The 15,488-nt window shown below is 55.9% G+C and overlaps 1 protein-coding gene across 2 annotated transcripts in view; it reads left to right on the forward strand.

The window, feature by feature from the left end:
• Window positions 1–12,417, forward strand: part of GLIS1 (GLIS family zinc finger 1) — a 228,381-nt gene extending 215,964 nt beyond the window's left edge. For both annotated transcript variants that reach the window (XM_007471167.1, XM_007471168.1), the window contains 4 exons: window positions 3,629–3,785; window positions 8,593–8,771; window positions 9,276–9,443; window positions 11,893–12,417. In XM_007471167.1, coding sequence (XP_007471229.1) covers window positions 3,629–3,785; window positions 8,593–8,771; window positions 9,276–9,443; window positions 11,893–12,050 — 662 coding nt within the window. In that variant the 3' untranslated portion in view covers window positions 12,051–12,417. The remainder of the gene's footprint in view (window positions 1–3,628; window positions 3,786–8,592; window positions 8,772–9,275; window positions 9,444–11,892) is intronic.
• Window positions 12,418–15,488: the final 3,071 nt, after the last annotated feature.

Below are 15,488 nucleotides of genomic sequence, written 5' to 3' on the forward strand. Positions count from 1 at the left end.
CTGGGACTGATTAATAATGGCTACCCTGGGGTCAAGGTCCTGCAGCTGCATCATTTTTACCCTGGGAGGACTCAGGTCTGGGCAGGAAAAGGACTGACCCAAGGTCATCCAGAAAAGTCAGCAGATCCAATCTGGAAGCCTGTTCTCCCAGATGCTATCCCAGGGCTTGTCCCAGGGAGAGCAGTCGGAACCAGCAACAACCATCTCTTGAGCACCTGCTTGGGCCGGTCACTTTACAAACATCATCTCATCCAGTCACCAGTGAGCCCATGCTGCAGATGAGAAGTGAAGTCACTGAGGCAGCATCGTGGACGGGAAGGGCACTGGGGTAATACCAAGCCTGCCCAGGCCTGCTCTGACAATGAGTGAGGGGTGTCTCCCCTGCCCTGAGCCTCAGTTCCCCACCCCGTCCCACACCTGCCGTGGCAACAAATGGGACTGTGGATGTGATCCCTTATATGAACCCATGTGACTGAGAATTTTATCATTATTTTTGTGTCTCATGGTGAAGGAGAGGAACTATTTACTCATCCATCTCCTAATAATGCAACAGCCAACATTTATTGAATATGTGCTGCCAGGAGCTGTTCTAGGGCCTATACATATGTGTGTTAACTAACATAATCCTCACGTCAGCCTCAGAAAGTACATGCTAGTATGCTCTTTCTTTTCCAGATGAGGAAACTGAGGCCTTGAGAGCTTAAGTAACTTTTTGCTGCGGTTCCACAACCAGTAAATGGCAGAGGCCAATTTCAACCCAGGCCATCTGGCTGCAGCCTGTGCCCTTAACCAAACCATCTGCTGCCTCCCTGCTGCCAATGCTACACCTCGCCATACTGAGCACCTACTGTGTGCCAGGCTCTGTTCTAGTCCCTGTCCTTGAGCTGCTTCCAGCACAGTGGGGAGAAAAGGACCAGCCAGGCAAACCCAGGAGTCCTGGGTCCCCCTGGGATTCGACCGTCAGGTTCTTCTGCAGACCCTACAGCAGATAGATGCCTGAGGCACGGTTGGGAACAGATGTTGGAGCCAGAGGTTAAGTGCTCACGGTTGATGATTGATGACGCTGCTTTACAGCCTGAAGTGGTATGTTCTGGGGAGAGAACGGGCCGGCCCCATGTCCACATACTCAGCCGCCTACCGTGTGTTCATCCTCAGGGGGCTGTACAGAGAGGGACCTGGACCAGGCAGGGCAAAAGCAGGGGGAATGGCACAGATTCGATGAGTGTGGACAGAAGAGTCCAGAACAGAGGGGTGAGGTTAGGGAGGGGCTGGTGAGGGCGGCCTCAAACCTTCATTTGTCTGACTATAGGAAGCTCCCTCTAGCTTGTCTCTCATCAGGGAGGACCAGCTCTCTTTACAGGAAACCCTCGGGAGCTTACCTGGCAGGCCTCCCTCAGCTGACCCTGGTAACATGATGGGCAGTAGGACATGAGAAGCATGAGGTCAGCACGGCTGAGGGAGAGGGAACAGGATTTATCAGGATTCTAGGCCTTCCCAGCTGTCAGACTCCCAAATGGGTTCAAGATGGCAGGTGCGGAGGTGCCGTAGAGAGTGGTGAGTGGAGCAGGCCGTGAGCAGCGCTGAGCCAGGCCCCATCTGCAGAAACCTGCTCCTGTGCCTTCCTGACCAAGCTGGGAGGGATGTGTGGCTGAAGGAGACAGCCGATGGATGTTGCCTGTGGGAACAGAGGTCCCCGAGACGGAGCGGGAGGGACTGGGGCTGAGAGGCAGAGGCTCCCGAGAGCCCATTCAGAGCCCATTCAGCCGGCCCACAGTGAAGCCTGGACCAGAGCCCCCTAGCCAGACATCCAGGCTGCAGCCTGAGCTGGAGCCCCAGGCCATTTCCTGGGCCTGGCTCTAAATGGACTTTCTCTTGGTATCACTTGGGAGGCCTGATTAGCTGCCCATTGCATGACTTGGGACAAATCACTGAAGTTCTTAAGACTGAGTTTCTTCATCTTAAAATGAGATCATATTATCTGCCCGATTGACAGTTGCTGAGATGCTTAAAATTGATAGTGTGGAAAAAGAGCTTGACGTATAGTATATTCTTAATTAACTGTTGTTAATAATAGATTAGAATTTCACCTGATGTAACCCTTCCATAGGACGTCTGTTGCTCTAACTCCTGGCCAGGGGTTGCAAACTGTTTGGTCTACAACCTGTGTGGTGGCACAGCCCCCTACCGTAAACCCTGCCGGTTCATTTACTTTGCTCCCTGCCGTGCCGCCTGAGGCACTGAGCTTTCAGTCCCTGTCATAGTCCTGCTCAGTTCCTGGAAACAGTTCCCTGACTTGCAGGTCTGGGACAGGCTAGCCTTAGAACCACCTAAGAAGGTAAAAGTTCCTCCTTTACTGCATCCATGAAAGGAGTGTGGTGTGTTCTCAGATGGTCCTCATGAGGTGCTAAGAACATTGGGTCTGTATCCACGATGACCGGAGTGATATTCGAAATGTAGCAGCTGACAGTCAGTGGACACTGCATCAGTGCAGCTCGGGGCACAGCCCCCAGGTCCACAGAGTCCTCCCAGGGCATCAACTTGATGAACTGATTTCTGGGAAAATGATGTCAATTTCTATTAACGTTCAAATAAACATGGCCAGATTAAAGAAGGGGTGCAAAATTGGCCTCATTTTTTTTTTTCAGATGAAATAGGGAATGTCAAAACTTGCAGCCTTTGCTGTGACCTTCTCAGGCTCTAGTCCCAGAGTTGGGGTTCATTCTCCCCTCTAATTGGGGTTCCTTGGTGAAGGCATTTGGGAAGCAGTGGCCTCAGTAACTACTCTCAGACCCTCAGTTGGGACCCTGGACTGACTAGTGTCCCCCATTTGATTCATTAGCCCACCTGTCTTCTTAACAAGGGTAAGACCCTTGAGAGTAAAAGGTGATAAAAGGTGGTGCCATCCTGCAGGTGTCTTCTAGAGGTTTAGAACCTGAGACTAGAGCATGGCTGACACCTCTCCTCAGTCAGGACCCTGTGTACAGCCTACACAGCCATCTGTGGTATCCCTTCTCCCAAGTCTCCCAGGCCAGCCTGCCATCCAGCTAGCACAGTCATCCTCTCTCTAGAACCCCTCACAGCAGACATCCCGGCGCTGCTTGCACATCTCTGGGGTTGGGTAGTTAATTTTCTCCAAAGGCAGCCTGTGACCCTACAAGCAGCTCTGCCCATTAGAGGGAACGGCCAAGCCTGGAGCTAGAGTCTGCTTCTCTCAAACTTCTCTTCATTCCAGGGCCTCTGTCTACTGGGGCTACACAGAGCAAGCCCCTTCTTTCCCAGAACAGCCCCAGAGGTTTGAGGCAGCCTGCTCCATTCAACACCCCTCTACCCCAGTAAACACACATGCGCACACACACAGCCCGACCAACCCCTGCCTCTGACAGCCCCTGTCAGTCCACCTCTGCTCTCAGCACAGACCTCAGCCCCGCACACAGCCCTTCAGCTACAGCATGAACAGAGCAGAGTGGGGCCATCATCTCCCCGTTTTGGGCCCCTGACCTTCTATGAATACAACCTCGCTGGTTTCCCTTCTTGTCTTCTCTCTCCGCAGGCACACAGCTTCTGGGGCATCTACAGCCATCTCTAGGGAGTGGCCGAAGCCCAGTGATATTTGTTTGCTTCCCTGCAGGCGTGTATCCTGGCTCCATCACCCCCCATAACGGGCTCGCATCAAGCATCCTGCCCACTATGCACGATGTCCCTTCCAGGCACCACCCACTGGACGCCACCACCAGTTCCCACCACCATCTGTCCCCTCTGCCCCCGGCTGAGAGCACCAGGGATGGGTATGTACAGCAAGCCAGTCCTCCTCCGGGACAGCAGGTGGGCACCTGCACGGGCAGCGGGTGAGGGCAGGCGTCCCGCACCCTCAATGGTTGTTACTAATAATGAAAATAGCCAGCATTTATGCAGCACCTACAGGTACTACGCTCTGTACCAAATACTCGCCGTGCACGATTTCATCCGTGCCTCACAGTAATCCTACCAGGTGGATGATATCAGTACGGGGCTTCTCGGTGCCTCACCTCGTGCCCCTTCCACTCCCTGGGGGGGCGGCCCTGGGAAGATGCTGCATCCCCACCCGACCCTGCATTCTGGGCTTCCACAGCCAGGCCTCCTTGGGAGCCTCACCCTGACTTCTCTTTGGCTTGGGCCGTGTATTTGGTGAGCAGACTGCCCACCGCCCACTCCAGAGAGGCCCGCCTGGTCTCGTCCCCACTTCTGGCCAATGCAGCTGTGACCGTTGGCCGGCCTGCCAGGGCTGTCCAGAAGCCCTTTCTGCAGGATCATTGCAGGGAGGGGGCCTCTTTCTGCATTCAGGGTGGTTCCCACTGTGGCCATTTAGTTGGCTGGAAACGAGGAATGTGCTAATTGCTGGCCCCTAATGCTTCAGAAATCTGTTTTCCTTGCAAGTGGGCAGAGGGAAGCCTCACAGCCCTACCGCCTGCCCTCCCTGCCACTTTTGCTTGATCAAAACTTGTCCCCCAAGTTTGACTTAATCAAACTCGTCCCCCAAGGCCTGGTCCCATCACCTTCCTCCTCCCCTGCCCTTCCTTCTCAAGGCTGCATCCGTGGCCTGCCTGTGCGTGGGGCCACCAGCCTGAGTTCATTACCAAATTCGCTGTCCAGGGCTCCTCTTGCTACTCCCTCATCCGTTCATTCAGTGTCCAGTTATTGAGCCCCTGATGAGGGCAGGGCCCTGGGCCTGGTGCTGGGGCCACTGATGCCCCCAGCCAGCCCTGGTGAAGCTCCCTGTGATAGACCTACAGGGATTGAGGACGCGGGGCAAGTGCCCTCAGGGGAGAAAGCAGAAGGGGCTGTGGAAGCCCAGAGAAGAACCCAGTGTGGCAGGGGAGGATATCAGGGAAGGCTTCCTGGAGGTGGTGTTAAGCTGGGCCTCCAAGGTTAAGTAGGAGCTGGCCGAGTGGAGAGGTTGGGAGGAAGGAGCAGCCAGAGCGTGGGCAGGTGTGGTGAGAGCTTGGTGTGTTCTGAGAAGCCTGAACCTTCACGTGGGGTGATAGGCTCAGGAGAGCGGTCACCAGGGCCAGATCACGGGACCTGTGACAGGACGCTGTCTGAAGGGTGTTGAGCAGTGAGCAGGTCAGGTTTGGGGATGAGAAGGCACAGCCTGCAGTGTGGGGCTGGACTGCATTGTCCAAGGTGGGTGGATGGCAGCCTGAGCCAGCACCTGTGGGAGAGAGGAGGAACGCTCAGAAGGCATGAGTGCCATGGAATGAGCAGGACTTGAGGACACTCTGGCTGGGTGGGGAGAGGAGGGCTGGTCAGAGATGAACCCCTGGGTGAGCAGGGAAGACTGGCTATGAGTAGGGGAAGAGCCACAAAGAGGCAGCATGATGGAGTGCAAAGGGGGGCCCAGAAAACCAAGCCCTCCTAGAGCCTCAGTTTCCTCTTCTGTAAAATGGGCATTAAAATACTCTCCTCTAGGAAGGTGGTGAGGATCAGCTACACATGCCTGACATTGTATGTGTCACCCAGTATAGGTTCCTTGGACACTACCCCCCTGTCCCCCACCCACTGGCTCAGTCCACCTGTTCACCCACAGCCAGCCCCAAAACATCGCCAACCAAAGAAAAATAAACCACAGAGTCCTTTCCCCTCTCAGGCCTGTGCACTCTGCTCCACCTCATTCATCACCTCCCTGCCGCCTGCAAAAGTGCCCATCAAGAATTCCTGCAGCGAGAGGCAGAGTGATGACAGGACGGAGACAGGACCCCAGGCCCGCTTGGTCACCCGTACCTGCAGGAGCAACGGGCAAGCCATCCCCACCAGCCAGGTGCCCAGGCTCCCCTGGGCTGCCCGAGAGAAGGGCCCTCACGCCTGACACCAGGCCCAGGCCCAGCTTGAATGGGTTTCTTTTTTCAGCCCCTGAGAAGAGGCGAGGAACGGGGGAAGGCCTTCAGCCTCCCCTTCCTGCCAAAGTCAACATGGAAGGCCACTCGCAGCTCCCTGGTGGTTTGCTGGGACGTTAAATAGCTTGACAGAATTATCTGATTCACTCAAAAATATGCTAAGAGGGCCTGACTTCATGACCAGATTTGTTTACCCTGGCTCAGAGAAGACACTCAATAGGGTGGTTTTTTCTCCCCGGCCCTGTACGAGGTATGAAGCCCTAGTCTGCCAGGCCAGTGAGGTTTTATATTAATTTTTATAGGTTCCAATTGAAGCAAAAATATTTGATTTAGGGATCATTTGCATGACTCAGAAGAGGAGCTCCAGATGATCTTTTTTCCTTTTAAAGAGTTCAGGTAGAGCAGTATAACCTCAGCCTTCACGTCTGCTGAGGGGAGAGTCGTGTTCTGTTTAATTTCACTGGCTGTGAAGGTGGCAAATGGGAATTTATGGCAGGTTTGAGACAGGAGAAACAAACTTTGAAAATGCGTGTTTTTTCCCCTTCGGATCTGGTTCTCCTTAAGTTTGCAGTGCTGTTAATCTCTGGATTTTGTAGCTGAGTGATTCAGAAGCCCATTTGTTAGTATTTATCAGCTGTTTGCTATGTGCCAGGCCCGGTGCTGAGCAGGGAGTAACTGAGAGGACCAGGCCTGCCCCTCCCCACAGGGGCTCCTAGGGGAGGGGACTGACAGGAAGTCGGGGAAGAACTGGGCTGTGGGTGCCAGGATGGGGTGGGCATAAGACAGGAGGGTACCACCCAGCAGGCTGGAAGGAGGAAGACCCACCCTCCCGGCCACACCTGGACCCAGCCTCAGCCGAGAGAACTGGTTATGAGGACCCATGGCTGGTACACAGTTTATAGATCACAATTGTAGACCCACTTGATGGCCCTGTGAGACAGGTCTAAAAATATACATGTTGATGATAATGACAATTAATTCATGGAGTCTTGATGAGCATCAGTTCATCAACTTATGGAGGCTGACGTGGACCGCCAGGGCCTTAGATGCTGGGCCTGGGGACCAGGGACCCAGCGTGGAAGCCCCTTTCTGCTGTCTTCAGCATACTCACACAGTGGTGGGGGTCCCAGACATGGGAATGATGACAGTGCAGTGTCACCACAGGGGCAGTGACAGCAGGATGCCCAAGTTAGAGCATGTGGGGGCCCTGCAGAGCTACAGACATGAAGCCCACCAACCTCTCCCCAAATCTTTCCTTGTTTTGAGACAGTCCTGCTCCCCTCAGAGAGAGGCACTGATCTGTCTGTTCACACCTCTTCATGTGTTGGAGGGTGGGCAGGGGTAACATGCCTAGCCTGAAAAGGTCACCTGGAGCTTCACCTGGAGCTGTGACATTGAGTTCATAGGCTATTCTAACATGAATGGTCCAACATAACCATTAATGCAAACAAGAAAATAAAGACTCTGAGCCCTCATGCTCGTCCTCTTTCTGCAGTGCACATAAATGCTTCATAGGCTGTGAGCCTTCAGCCAAGTCCTCCTGACCCCAGGGTCATTTGGGTTCCTGTGAGCAGACCTCAGAGGCTTAAGAGGGCGGCAAGAGGAAGGAACCTGGCGTACAGTGACATGAAGCCTAGTTAGACAGCCCACTGGGGCTCAGCTGGGTTCAGGGCAGCTGCACAGCTCTCAGCCGCTGCAGGCTCATTTCAGAATGTGAGCTTCCAGAGAGTACAGGCTGAGGCCTACACCCCTTCAGGCTATGTACGAAGGGAGGTAGTGAGTCCCCCATCACAGGATGTGTGCAAGTGGAGGACAGATGGCCAGAGATGGAGACAGAAGGTCCCTAAAAGTACACCATGCAGAGGACTAAAGGCCAATTTGGACATCAGATCTAAGTGCTAGTTTTCCTTCCTTTCACCTTGATGATAATGCTGATGATTCACAGTGCGGCTAAGAATGTATCTGACATCATACTGGGTGCTTTGTCTACATTGCTTTACTTAATTTTATCCTCACCATAACCCATGGGGTCAGTGCTGTGTGGCTGGGACTAACTTGGGCAACCTCTCTGAGCCTTGGTTTTCTGATCTGTGAACATCTCTCACAGGGTCTGGAGCGAGGCAGAGGTTCAATGAGTGAATGGTGACTGTTAGTGCCTTGGGATGTTCTCCTGCTGAGAAACTGCCCCAGCTTTCAGTGGGGCTGTTCCTGGACTCATCCTGCTGGTGGCCAGAGCGGCTTGCACAGAGTTAGGGTGTGGGGATCCATCAGGGGTGGCTGGTATTTAGCCCTGGGTAAAGAGTTGCAGTGGAGTTGCAAGGTGGAGAACACAGCAACCCTGTGAGGAAACCAAGGCTCAGAGACATTAAGCATTTTGCCCAAAGTCACGTGGGCAGTGAGAGCAGATGGGGTTTCACACAGTTTTGTTGACTCCAGAGGTTGTGGTTATAACCAGTGGTCTTGACTATCAGTCCCAAATACCAAATAGAAGCTTTTCTTTACTGGTTCCTTTGGACTCTAAAGCTTACAGGATTTTAAATTTTAATTCCGGTTTGAACATAATCAGAAATAAAAGCTTCCTCTTCTAACTGCACTGTTGTAAGTTAGAACAGGTCAGTGAGTGAGCTCACCATTGCTGGAGGGGAACAAGAAGTGGCAGGCACGCCTGTGGCCCCCACATCCTCCAGAGCCCATCCTGCTAAGGGCTGTCTCTTCTCTCCAGGTTGGGACCCGGCCTCCTCTCGCCCATGGTCAGTCCACTGAAGGGGCTTGCGCCACCGCCGCTGCCACCGTCCTCCCAGAGCCATTCTCCAGGGGGCCAGTCCTTCCCCACGCTCCCCAGCAAGCCACCCTACCCACCCTTCCAGAGCCCTCCGCCCCAGCCTCTGCCCAGCCCACAAGGTAAGCTCTGGCCAGGGGGCCCTCTCCATATGTACCCACCGATTCCACTCAGGCTGCCCGAGAGGCAGGAGACACTGGCCTGGGGGTGGCAGGTGGGTACTCGGAATGATGGCGGGCACTGAGGGCCACACTGGGAAAAGCCGGGAGGCAGGGCTGAGGAAGAGTTTGTTCCATTGACCAGGCATCAAAGGGAACAGCGTTCCCTTTGATGGCTGGGGGTGGGACTGGCCTGCTGCTTGGAGGAACAGTGAGAGAGAGATGGGGTATCTCAGAGCGGAAGTCAGGGGAGGGCCCACAGTCCCTTCCCCCCAAGCAGACCACCTCGCCCAACCCCATGTGGGGCAGGACCCCCCGTGCCTCCTCCACCCTGGGGCTCTCTTCACTCATTCACAGCCCCCATGCCCACAGGACAGTGTGGGCGGCTGAGCACTGCAGTGGGGGACCGTCCCCTCCCTCCCTGGGCATCTTCCCTCTGAATGCAGCCCCTGCTGCCTCCCCCTGCAGGCTACCAGGGCAGTTTCCACTCCATCCAGAATTGCTTCCCTTATGGTGACTGCTACCGGTCAGCCGAGCAGGCTGCCAGTGGGGACGGACTGGCCGGGGAGGCCCACAGTTTCAACCCCCTGCGGCCCAATGGCTACCATGGCCTCAGTGCACCTTTACCTGCCACAGGTAAGCCCCGCCTGCATGCCTCCTTTCCATTCCTGTGCCGCGTGCTTTGCGCGTATTGTCCCGCAGCCTTGGGACGGCCCTATGAGGTAGGGTCATCCCCACTTTACAGAGGCAGAGCTAAAGGCACAGGGAGGTCCCAGGACCCCACAGAGTGGGGATTTGCACGCTGCCTGACCCCAGCCTCAGTGTTCCTTCCACACTCTCACACACAGAAGAATCAGACTAGGAGCTCCCCATCTAGCTGATGCTTCCCTTTAAATATTTATTGAGCACCTACTGTGTGCCAGGCACAGTTGTAAGCCCTGAGAATACAGCAGGGAATGAGACAAATACTGATCCCCATTTAACAGATGAGGGAACCGAGGCCCACAGAGGCCACACTGTAGGAAGAGACAGAGCCTAGAGGTTGTGCTTGTTCCTTATGCTGCATCTGTGTCCCCCTCAGGACCCTGGGCCTTCCTCGAGTAATGCCCCCAGCTGGGGTGGAGAACCCAGTGAGAGGGGAGGGCTGCGCACAGCCCGAGTGGAGGTCTCAGACCCCAGGGCCACGCCTGGTCAGAGCGGGGGCATCAGATGGGTGGTACCGGAAGTCCCCAAGCCAAGCCCACCCCAGATCAGCCTCGGGGCTCAGATCTAGCTGGAAGCTGCAAGGCCTGGGCAGGATGGTGGGGCCCCGGCCAAAGGGGAGCCTGAGACCCTTCCCAGAGGCCCGTTGGGCAGCTCTGGGTGTGTGCAGCTGGGGGTGGAGGGATAAGGACCAGGGACAAGCACCAAGGCCGCAGCCGAGCACACACAAACCTGTGGGTCACCTGCGTGTGGACCCGTGTGTTCCTGCTCACACACACGCTCCGGGTCTGTGCATGTCTTCTTTCTACACGTGTTTGTGGGGCACGTCTTTGTGGCCATGTGCATGCATGTGCATGCAGGGCCAGCACGGTGGGTTCCCGGTAGTGTGAGCCCCCCATGTGTGTAAGGAGTTCAGTGGCACGTGTTTGTGTCTGCAAACATGTGCTCCACATCGTGCTTGTGCTGATGTTCATGCCATGTCTGTGCACACGTGTGTCCTCCTCCTGTGATTCCCCTCTGTGTGTATACACGTGTGTGTTCATGGTTGTGTATTAGCATGTTTGGGCCATTTCATATGAGCATGCTTGTGTGCAGGTGTGTGCCTATGTGTTCGGGCAGTGTACATATCTCTGTGAGTGGACATGTGTCACATGCATGCACAAGAGGCAGATGTGAACCTGACCACAGGTCCGTGGGGGGCGGGGGGGGGCGTGTTCCGTGTTTGCTTGCACATGGGTTGGTGCATGATTAGGCACCCGCCGCCGCCGTCTCCAGCGCTGCCAGCTCTCACCACCCCAACCTCCCCCTGGCCCCATCCAACTCTAGGCGGGATTTTCTTGGTTTAGCAGCAAGACTTGAAATAAATAGCTCTGAGGGGGGGCGAGAGGCAGCTTCCATGCCCCCACATCTGGGTAGGGGGTTCTTTTGGCCTCCCCTCTCCCTTGCTGTCTGGGTGGCAGCCCAGCATCCAGTGCCCTTGCCCACACCTCCTCTGCCAAGCTGAGAGCAGACTCACAGGATTGAATCCGGACCAACAAGGTAGGGCCATGGGGCCTCAGGATTAGTTTGATCTGATCCCATTGCACAGACAGGAAGACTGAGACCCATCTGTCTCATGTTATACAAATTCATGACAGCTGCTCAGGGACAGAGTCCTTAGGGCAGGGACTGGATAAGATGACCTCTCTAGGCCCCTTCTAGGTTTCAGGCCCCCACCCCAGAGACAGTGTGTCCAATGGAAGAGCCAGGTGTCTCAGAGCCAGATGGACCTGGGTTCAAATCCCAGCTCCCCTGCTTACTATGACCTGGGGCAAGGAGCTTGCCTTCTCTGAGCCTGTCTTCTCACCTGTAAAATGGGATAATGAATCCCACCTCATAGGATTGTTGTGAAGCTTAAGTGAGACAAGATTTAAATGAGCTTTTGGTAAACGCCCAATGAGTGCTGGCCCCCTTCTTCGGGTTTCTTGTGTCTGCTGGGGCAGAGGAACCTGAAAGGGTGGCGGTGGGCTGGGGTCCTTCTGCCAGGAGAAAACCAGCCCTTGAGGACTAGAGCTGTGATGTTCCCACCTTGACCTCCCCTTCCTCCCCACATTCTGCACCACAGTCCAGCACTGGGTGATGGACTGCCCCACGCCAACCCTTGCCTCTCTCCCCAACTGCCCTGGGACCCTTGGGGGTACAAGGCCTAGGGAGCCTCCTTCCAAGCCCCCGCCCCACCCACTAGCTCCCTCACCTGGAAGAGCAGAGGTCTCAGAGCACCCTGCTGAGGGGACACCGTGACGAGGGACCCTGGGCAGGAGGGTGGGGTCTGGGAGCTGGTAAAAGATGGCAAAGCATGGCCCTTGAGTTCTCCAGTCTGGACCCTGTTCCCCTACACCCACAGGCTACGAGGCCCTGGCCGAGGCCCCATGCCCCACAGTGCTGCCACCACAGCCATCAGAAGACGTCGTGTCCAGCGGCCCCGAGGACTGCGGCTTCTTCCCCAATGGGGCCTTTGACCACTGCCTGAGTCACATCCCCTCCATCTACACAGACACCTGAAGGAACGCCTCCCACACCTGCCTGACCTCCACTGCAGACGCTCCCTTGCCCACCCCGTCTGTTCCCACCTTCGGGGCACCCAGCCCGAGCAGCCAGGCCACTGCTCTGCAGAACGCAGGGTGCCTGGTCTGCAGCAGCTGCACAGCACTGGCCAGGAGTGAGCCTCTGAGCCTGAGCCAGGCGCTCAGAGGTGCCCTTCAGGATCCGTGACCTGTGGCATCCCTTGACTGTGTCTTCCTTTTGTTTCCCCAATGGTTTCGAAATCACAGACCTCGTGTATATAAAATGTACAGAACTTGTTTTCCATTCCCCTGCCAGTTTTATATTTTTGGTTTTACAAGAAAAACATTAAAAACTGGAAATGAGACTTGGGGGCCCGGTTCTGCTTTGTGATTCAGCCTAGAGGCCGAGACCAGGAGAGCGTTGGAGGAGTGTGTAACAGAGCCGAGGTGTGGAGCCCAGCTCGGTCCCTGGGTTCCCTCGGCAGGGATGGGGGCCCACATCACAGGGTCGCCACCACGTGCTGTGGGCCTTACAGACACCAGCACTGGTCCCAGGACATCAATGAAAGGCAGGCTTATCCCCGTTGGCCTGGGACTGAAATTGGAATCCCTGTATGACCCAGACCTTTGCTCTCTGCACTGACTCCTCAGCTGGTGGAAAAACATGCTTCAATTCTGGCACTGGCTTTGGGTAAACAGGGGAAGCCAGGGGAGGGCAGAGCAGGCCTTCCAGGGACAGAGCCCGAGCAGCCTCCAGAGGGCAGGGGGCAGAGGCAGGGCCCCTACAGGCGGGCAGGGGTGGAGAGGACATCCTTTTTACATAGAGCCCCACCTGAGTGGCCCAGGAGGGAGGGAAGAGGAGGCCAGTTCGGAGGACACCAAGGCTCCCACAAGGCAGCTGCCCTCCCCACAGCCCAGGCCTATGCAGGTGCCCTGAACAGTGTCCTGTGTCTCACCATGTCATCCTGAAAGTCAGCTTGTTAAAAACAAATCCTCAGGGAAAATTCCTGCCTTGTTACTGCTGAAGTGAAATAAAGCAAGGGAGGTCATGTTTACTGAGCACCTACTCTGTGCTGGGCTCTCCTCCCACCCCACCCCACCCCGGCTCTGGGAAGCAGCCCTGTGGAGGGTCTTTCTATCCCCATTTAGGTGAGAGGAGCAACCAGGATTCAAACCCAGGTCAAAGGGACACCTCTTCGTACTGCATGGCTGCATTAGGCAAAACAAGATGGAAAGATCCAGCAACCCCTTCTTTATAAAGAAGAGAGGAAACTAGGATTCAGAGAGGCCACCCAACCAAGTGGCGACAGAACCTGTGACGCGTGCCTGGCTCCCCCCCTGCCATAATCTGCGGGGGTCTGTGAGTGCCGCTCTGTGCCAGCCTGCGTGTGCTTCCTGGGTCAGCTTGCCGACGCCCGTTCACCCCAGGTAGACGCTCTGCCTGCCCTATGTCCAGGGCCAACCTATCTCTGGGGCTCCCTTCGTGCTGGCTCCCGGCTGGCTGCAGCCAGTAAGGAGCCCAGCATGGCAGAGAGGGCAAGAAGGAGGGTCCCCGGCAGGCTATATCTTCCACTGAAGGTCAGGGGCCCTCTCACATGGCCCCCAGCCTACCTGTTCAGGCAGGGGCTGGCACTGGAATTGCTCCCACTCTTAGGGAAGTCAGCACACTGCGCTGTCTCTTGCTTGCCTGACACCCGGCTCACAGCCTTGTGTGTAGTCCCTTCATTGAATCTTCCTCAGCTGCCCAAGACTGAGAGGGCCATCTGCTTCCTGCCAGAGCTGGACGGACGGTTCCTCCCATTTTACAGATGCAGAAACTGAGGGACGGTGAAGTTAAGTCACTTGCCCTCACAGCACAGCCAGCAGATGGTGAGCTGGGATCCAAACCTAGGCCTCGGGCTCCAGAGCGTATGCTCTCACCCAGTGCACCTCTGACTGCTTGAAGACTCGAGGTGACCTGACTCCCACCTGCTCTCCCAGCTCCAGCCTCCCAGAGCAGGCCAGTTCCTCCCCAGTGACATCAGGAGGAACGGGCACGATGTCACTCAGCACATTGGCATTATGGGATGGGGATCCAGGGCTCTTGACTCCCACCCAGGTTCCTCTCGTCCCCTGGTTTTATGGAACTAATTAGGTCGTGGTAAAATTCCTTTAACAGGGATGCTCAGGAATCAATACTGCATGTCATTGTGAGCACTTAATCCACTCCAGATAAGCAGAATTAAGCTGTACAATGAGGACATATTTCTATTAATAATGAAAAGGGCTGAGTCGTGAGCAGGAGAACACACAGGGAGCTGGCAGTTGGATCCTATTTAATTTCAGAGAGCCAGAGAAAGGGAGAAAAGGAGACAAAGGCAAGAGAAGCAAAGGACAAAGAAAGAAAAAAGACAAGTGAGCTGGGGACCAGGCGGGTGCTGAGAGCCGGCATGCAGTAGGTCTCAGTAGGCCATAGCTTTCATGAGCGACCATGAGCTAGAAATGCAATTGCTCCCCCCACCCCCCGCGCTGGGATCTCCTCAGAGCCTCCTCTTGGCATCCTCAGGGGATCCTCTGCCCTGATGCCCCAAGCCTGCAGGGTCCCTCCAAGTCTAGGGGAGCACAGCAGCAGGCAGGGCCCTCTGGGAGACTGGACCTGAGCGCCTTCCCAGCCAGTGCTGTTTGCATCCCTTATTTAGAAAACATGGAGAATGGTGGCCCCTCCTGAGCTCTGACCCTGTGCCAGGGACTCTGCCTCAGGAGTCATACCATCACAGGGGGCATGGGGGTTACCGCCCCTAATGAGGAGGCGTGCCTGCTGCCCACCCTCCCAAGGGAGGACCCGGGTCAGGTGGAGGGCGTGGTGTTTCTCACTTGGGGAACCCATCCAGGGTGGCCAAGGCTGGGGGCCCTGTGGTGTCTGTAGGGCAGTGGAGCTGAGTCAGCCCGGGGGCCCTCAAGGAGGACCCAGAGTGCAGACACACAGGCCTGCAGAGACAGTGACCACGCTCCCCTTCCAGCGCAGCCACTCCAGACAGCCCCGCAGCCCTAGCCTTTGTCCAGGCCAGGCTGAGACTGCCTGCCTCCCTTATGCCTGGTCTCTGTCTCCATCGGGGCCCTCTGTCCTTCGTCTCCCTGTCTGTCCTCCATCTCCCTGTCTGTCCTCCGTCTCCCTGTCTGTCTGCTGTCTCCCTGTCTGTCCTCCGTCTCCCTGTCTGTCTGCTGTCTCCCTGTCTGTCCTCCGTCTCCCTGTCTGTCCTCCGTCTCCGTGTCTGTCCTCCGTCTCCCTGGCCCTCTGTTCTCTGGCTCTCCTCTCTCCCGTTTCCCTCTCCCAGTCTCGCCATTTCTCTGCAGCGCCCTTTTCCCCTCCCTCCCCCTCCAATTCTCTCCTTCCTCCCTTTCTCAGCTCCTCCCATCCCATTCCTTTTGTTTCTCTTTTTCCTCCATTGTCTCTTTC

The sequence above is a fragment of the Lipotes vexillifer genome, unplaced genomic scaffold, assembly GCF_000442215.2.
Source record: "Lipotes vexillifer unplaced genomic scaffold, Lipotes_vexillifer_v1.1 scaffold1003, whole genome shotgun sequence".
Classification (NCBI taxonomy): domain Eukaryota; kingdom Metazoa; phylum Chordata; class Mammalia; order Artiodactyla; family Lipotidae; genus Lipotes; species Lipotes vexillifer.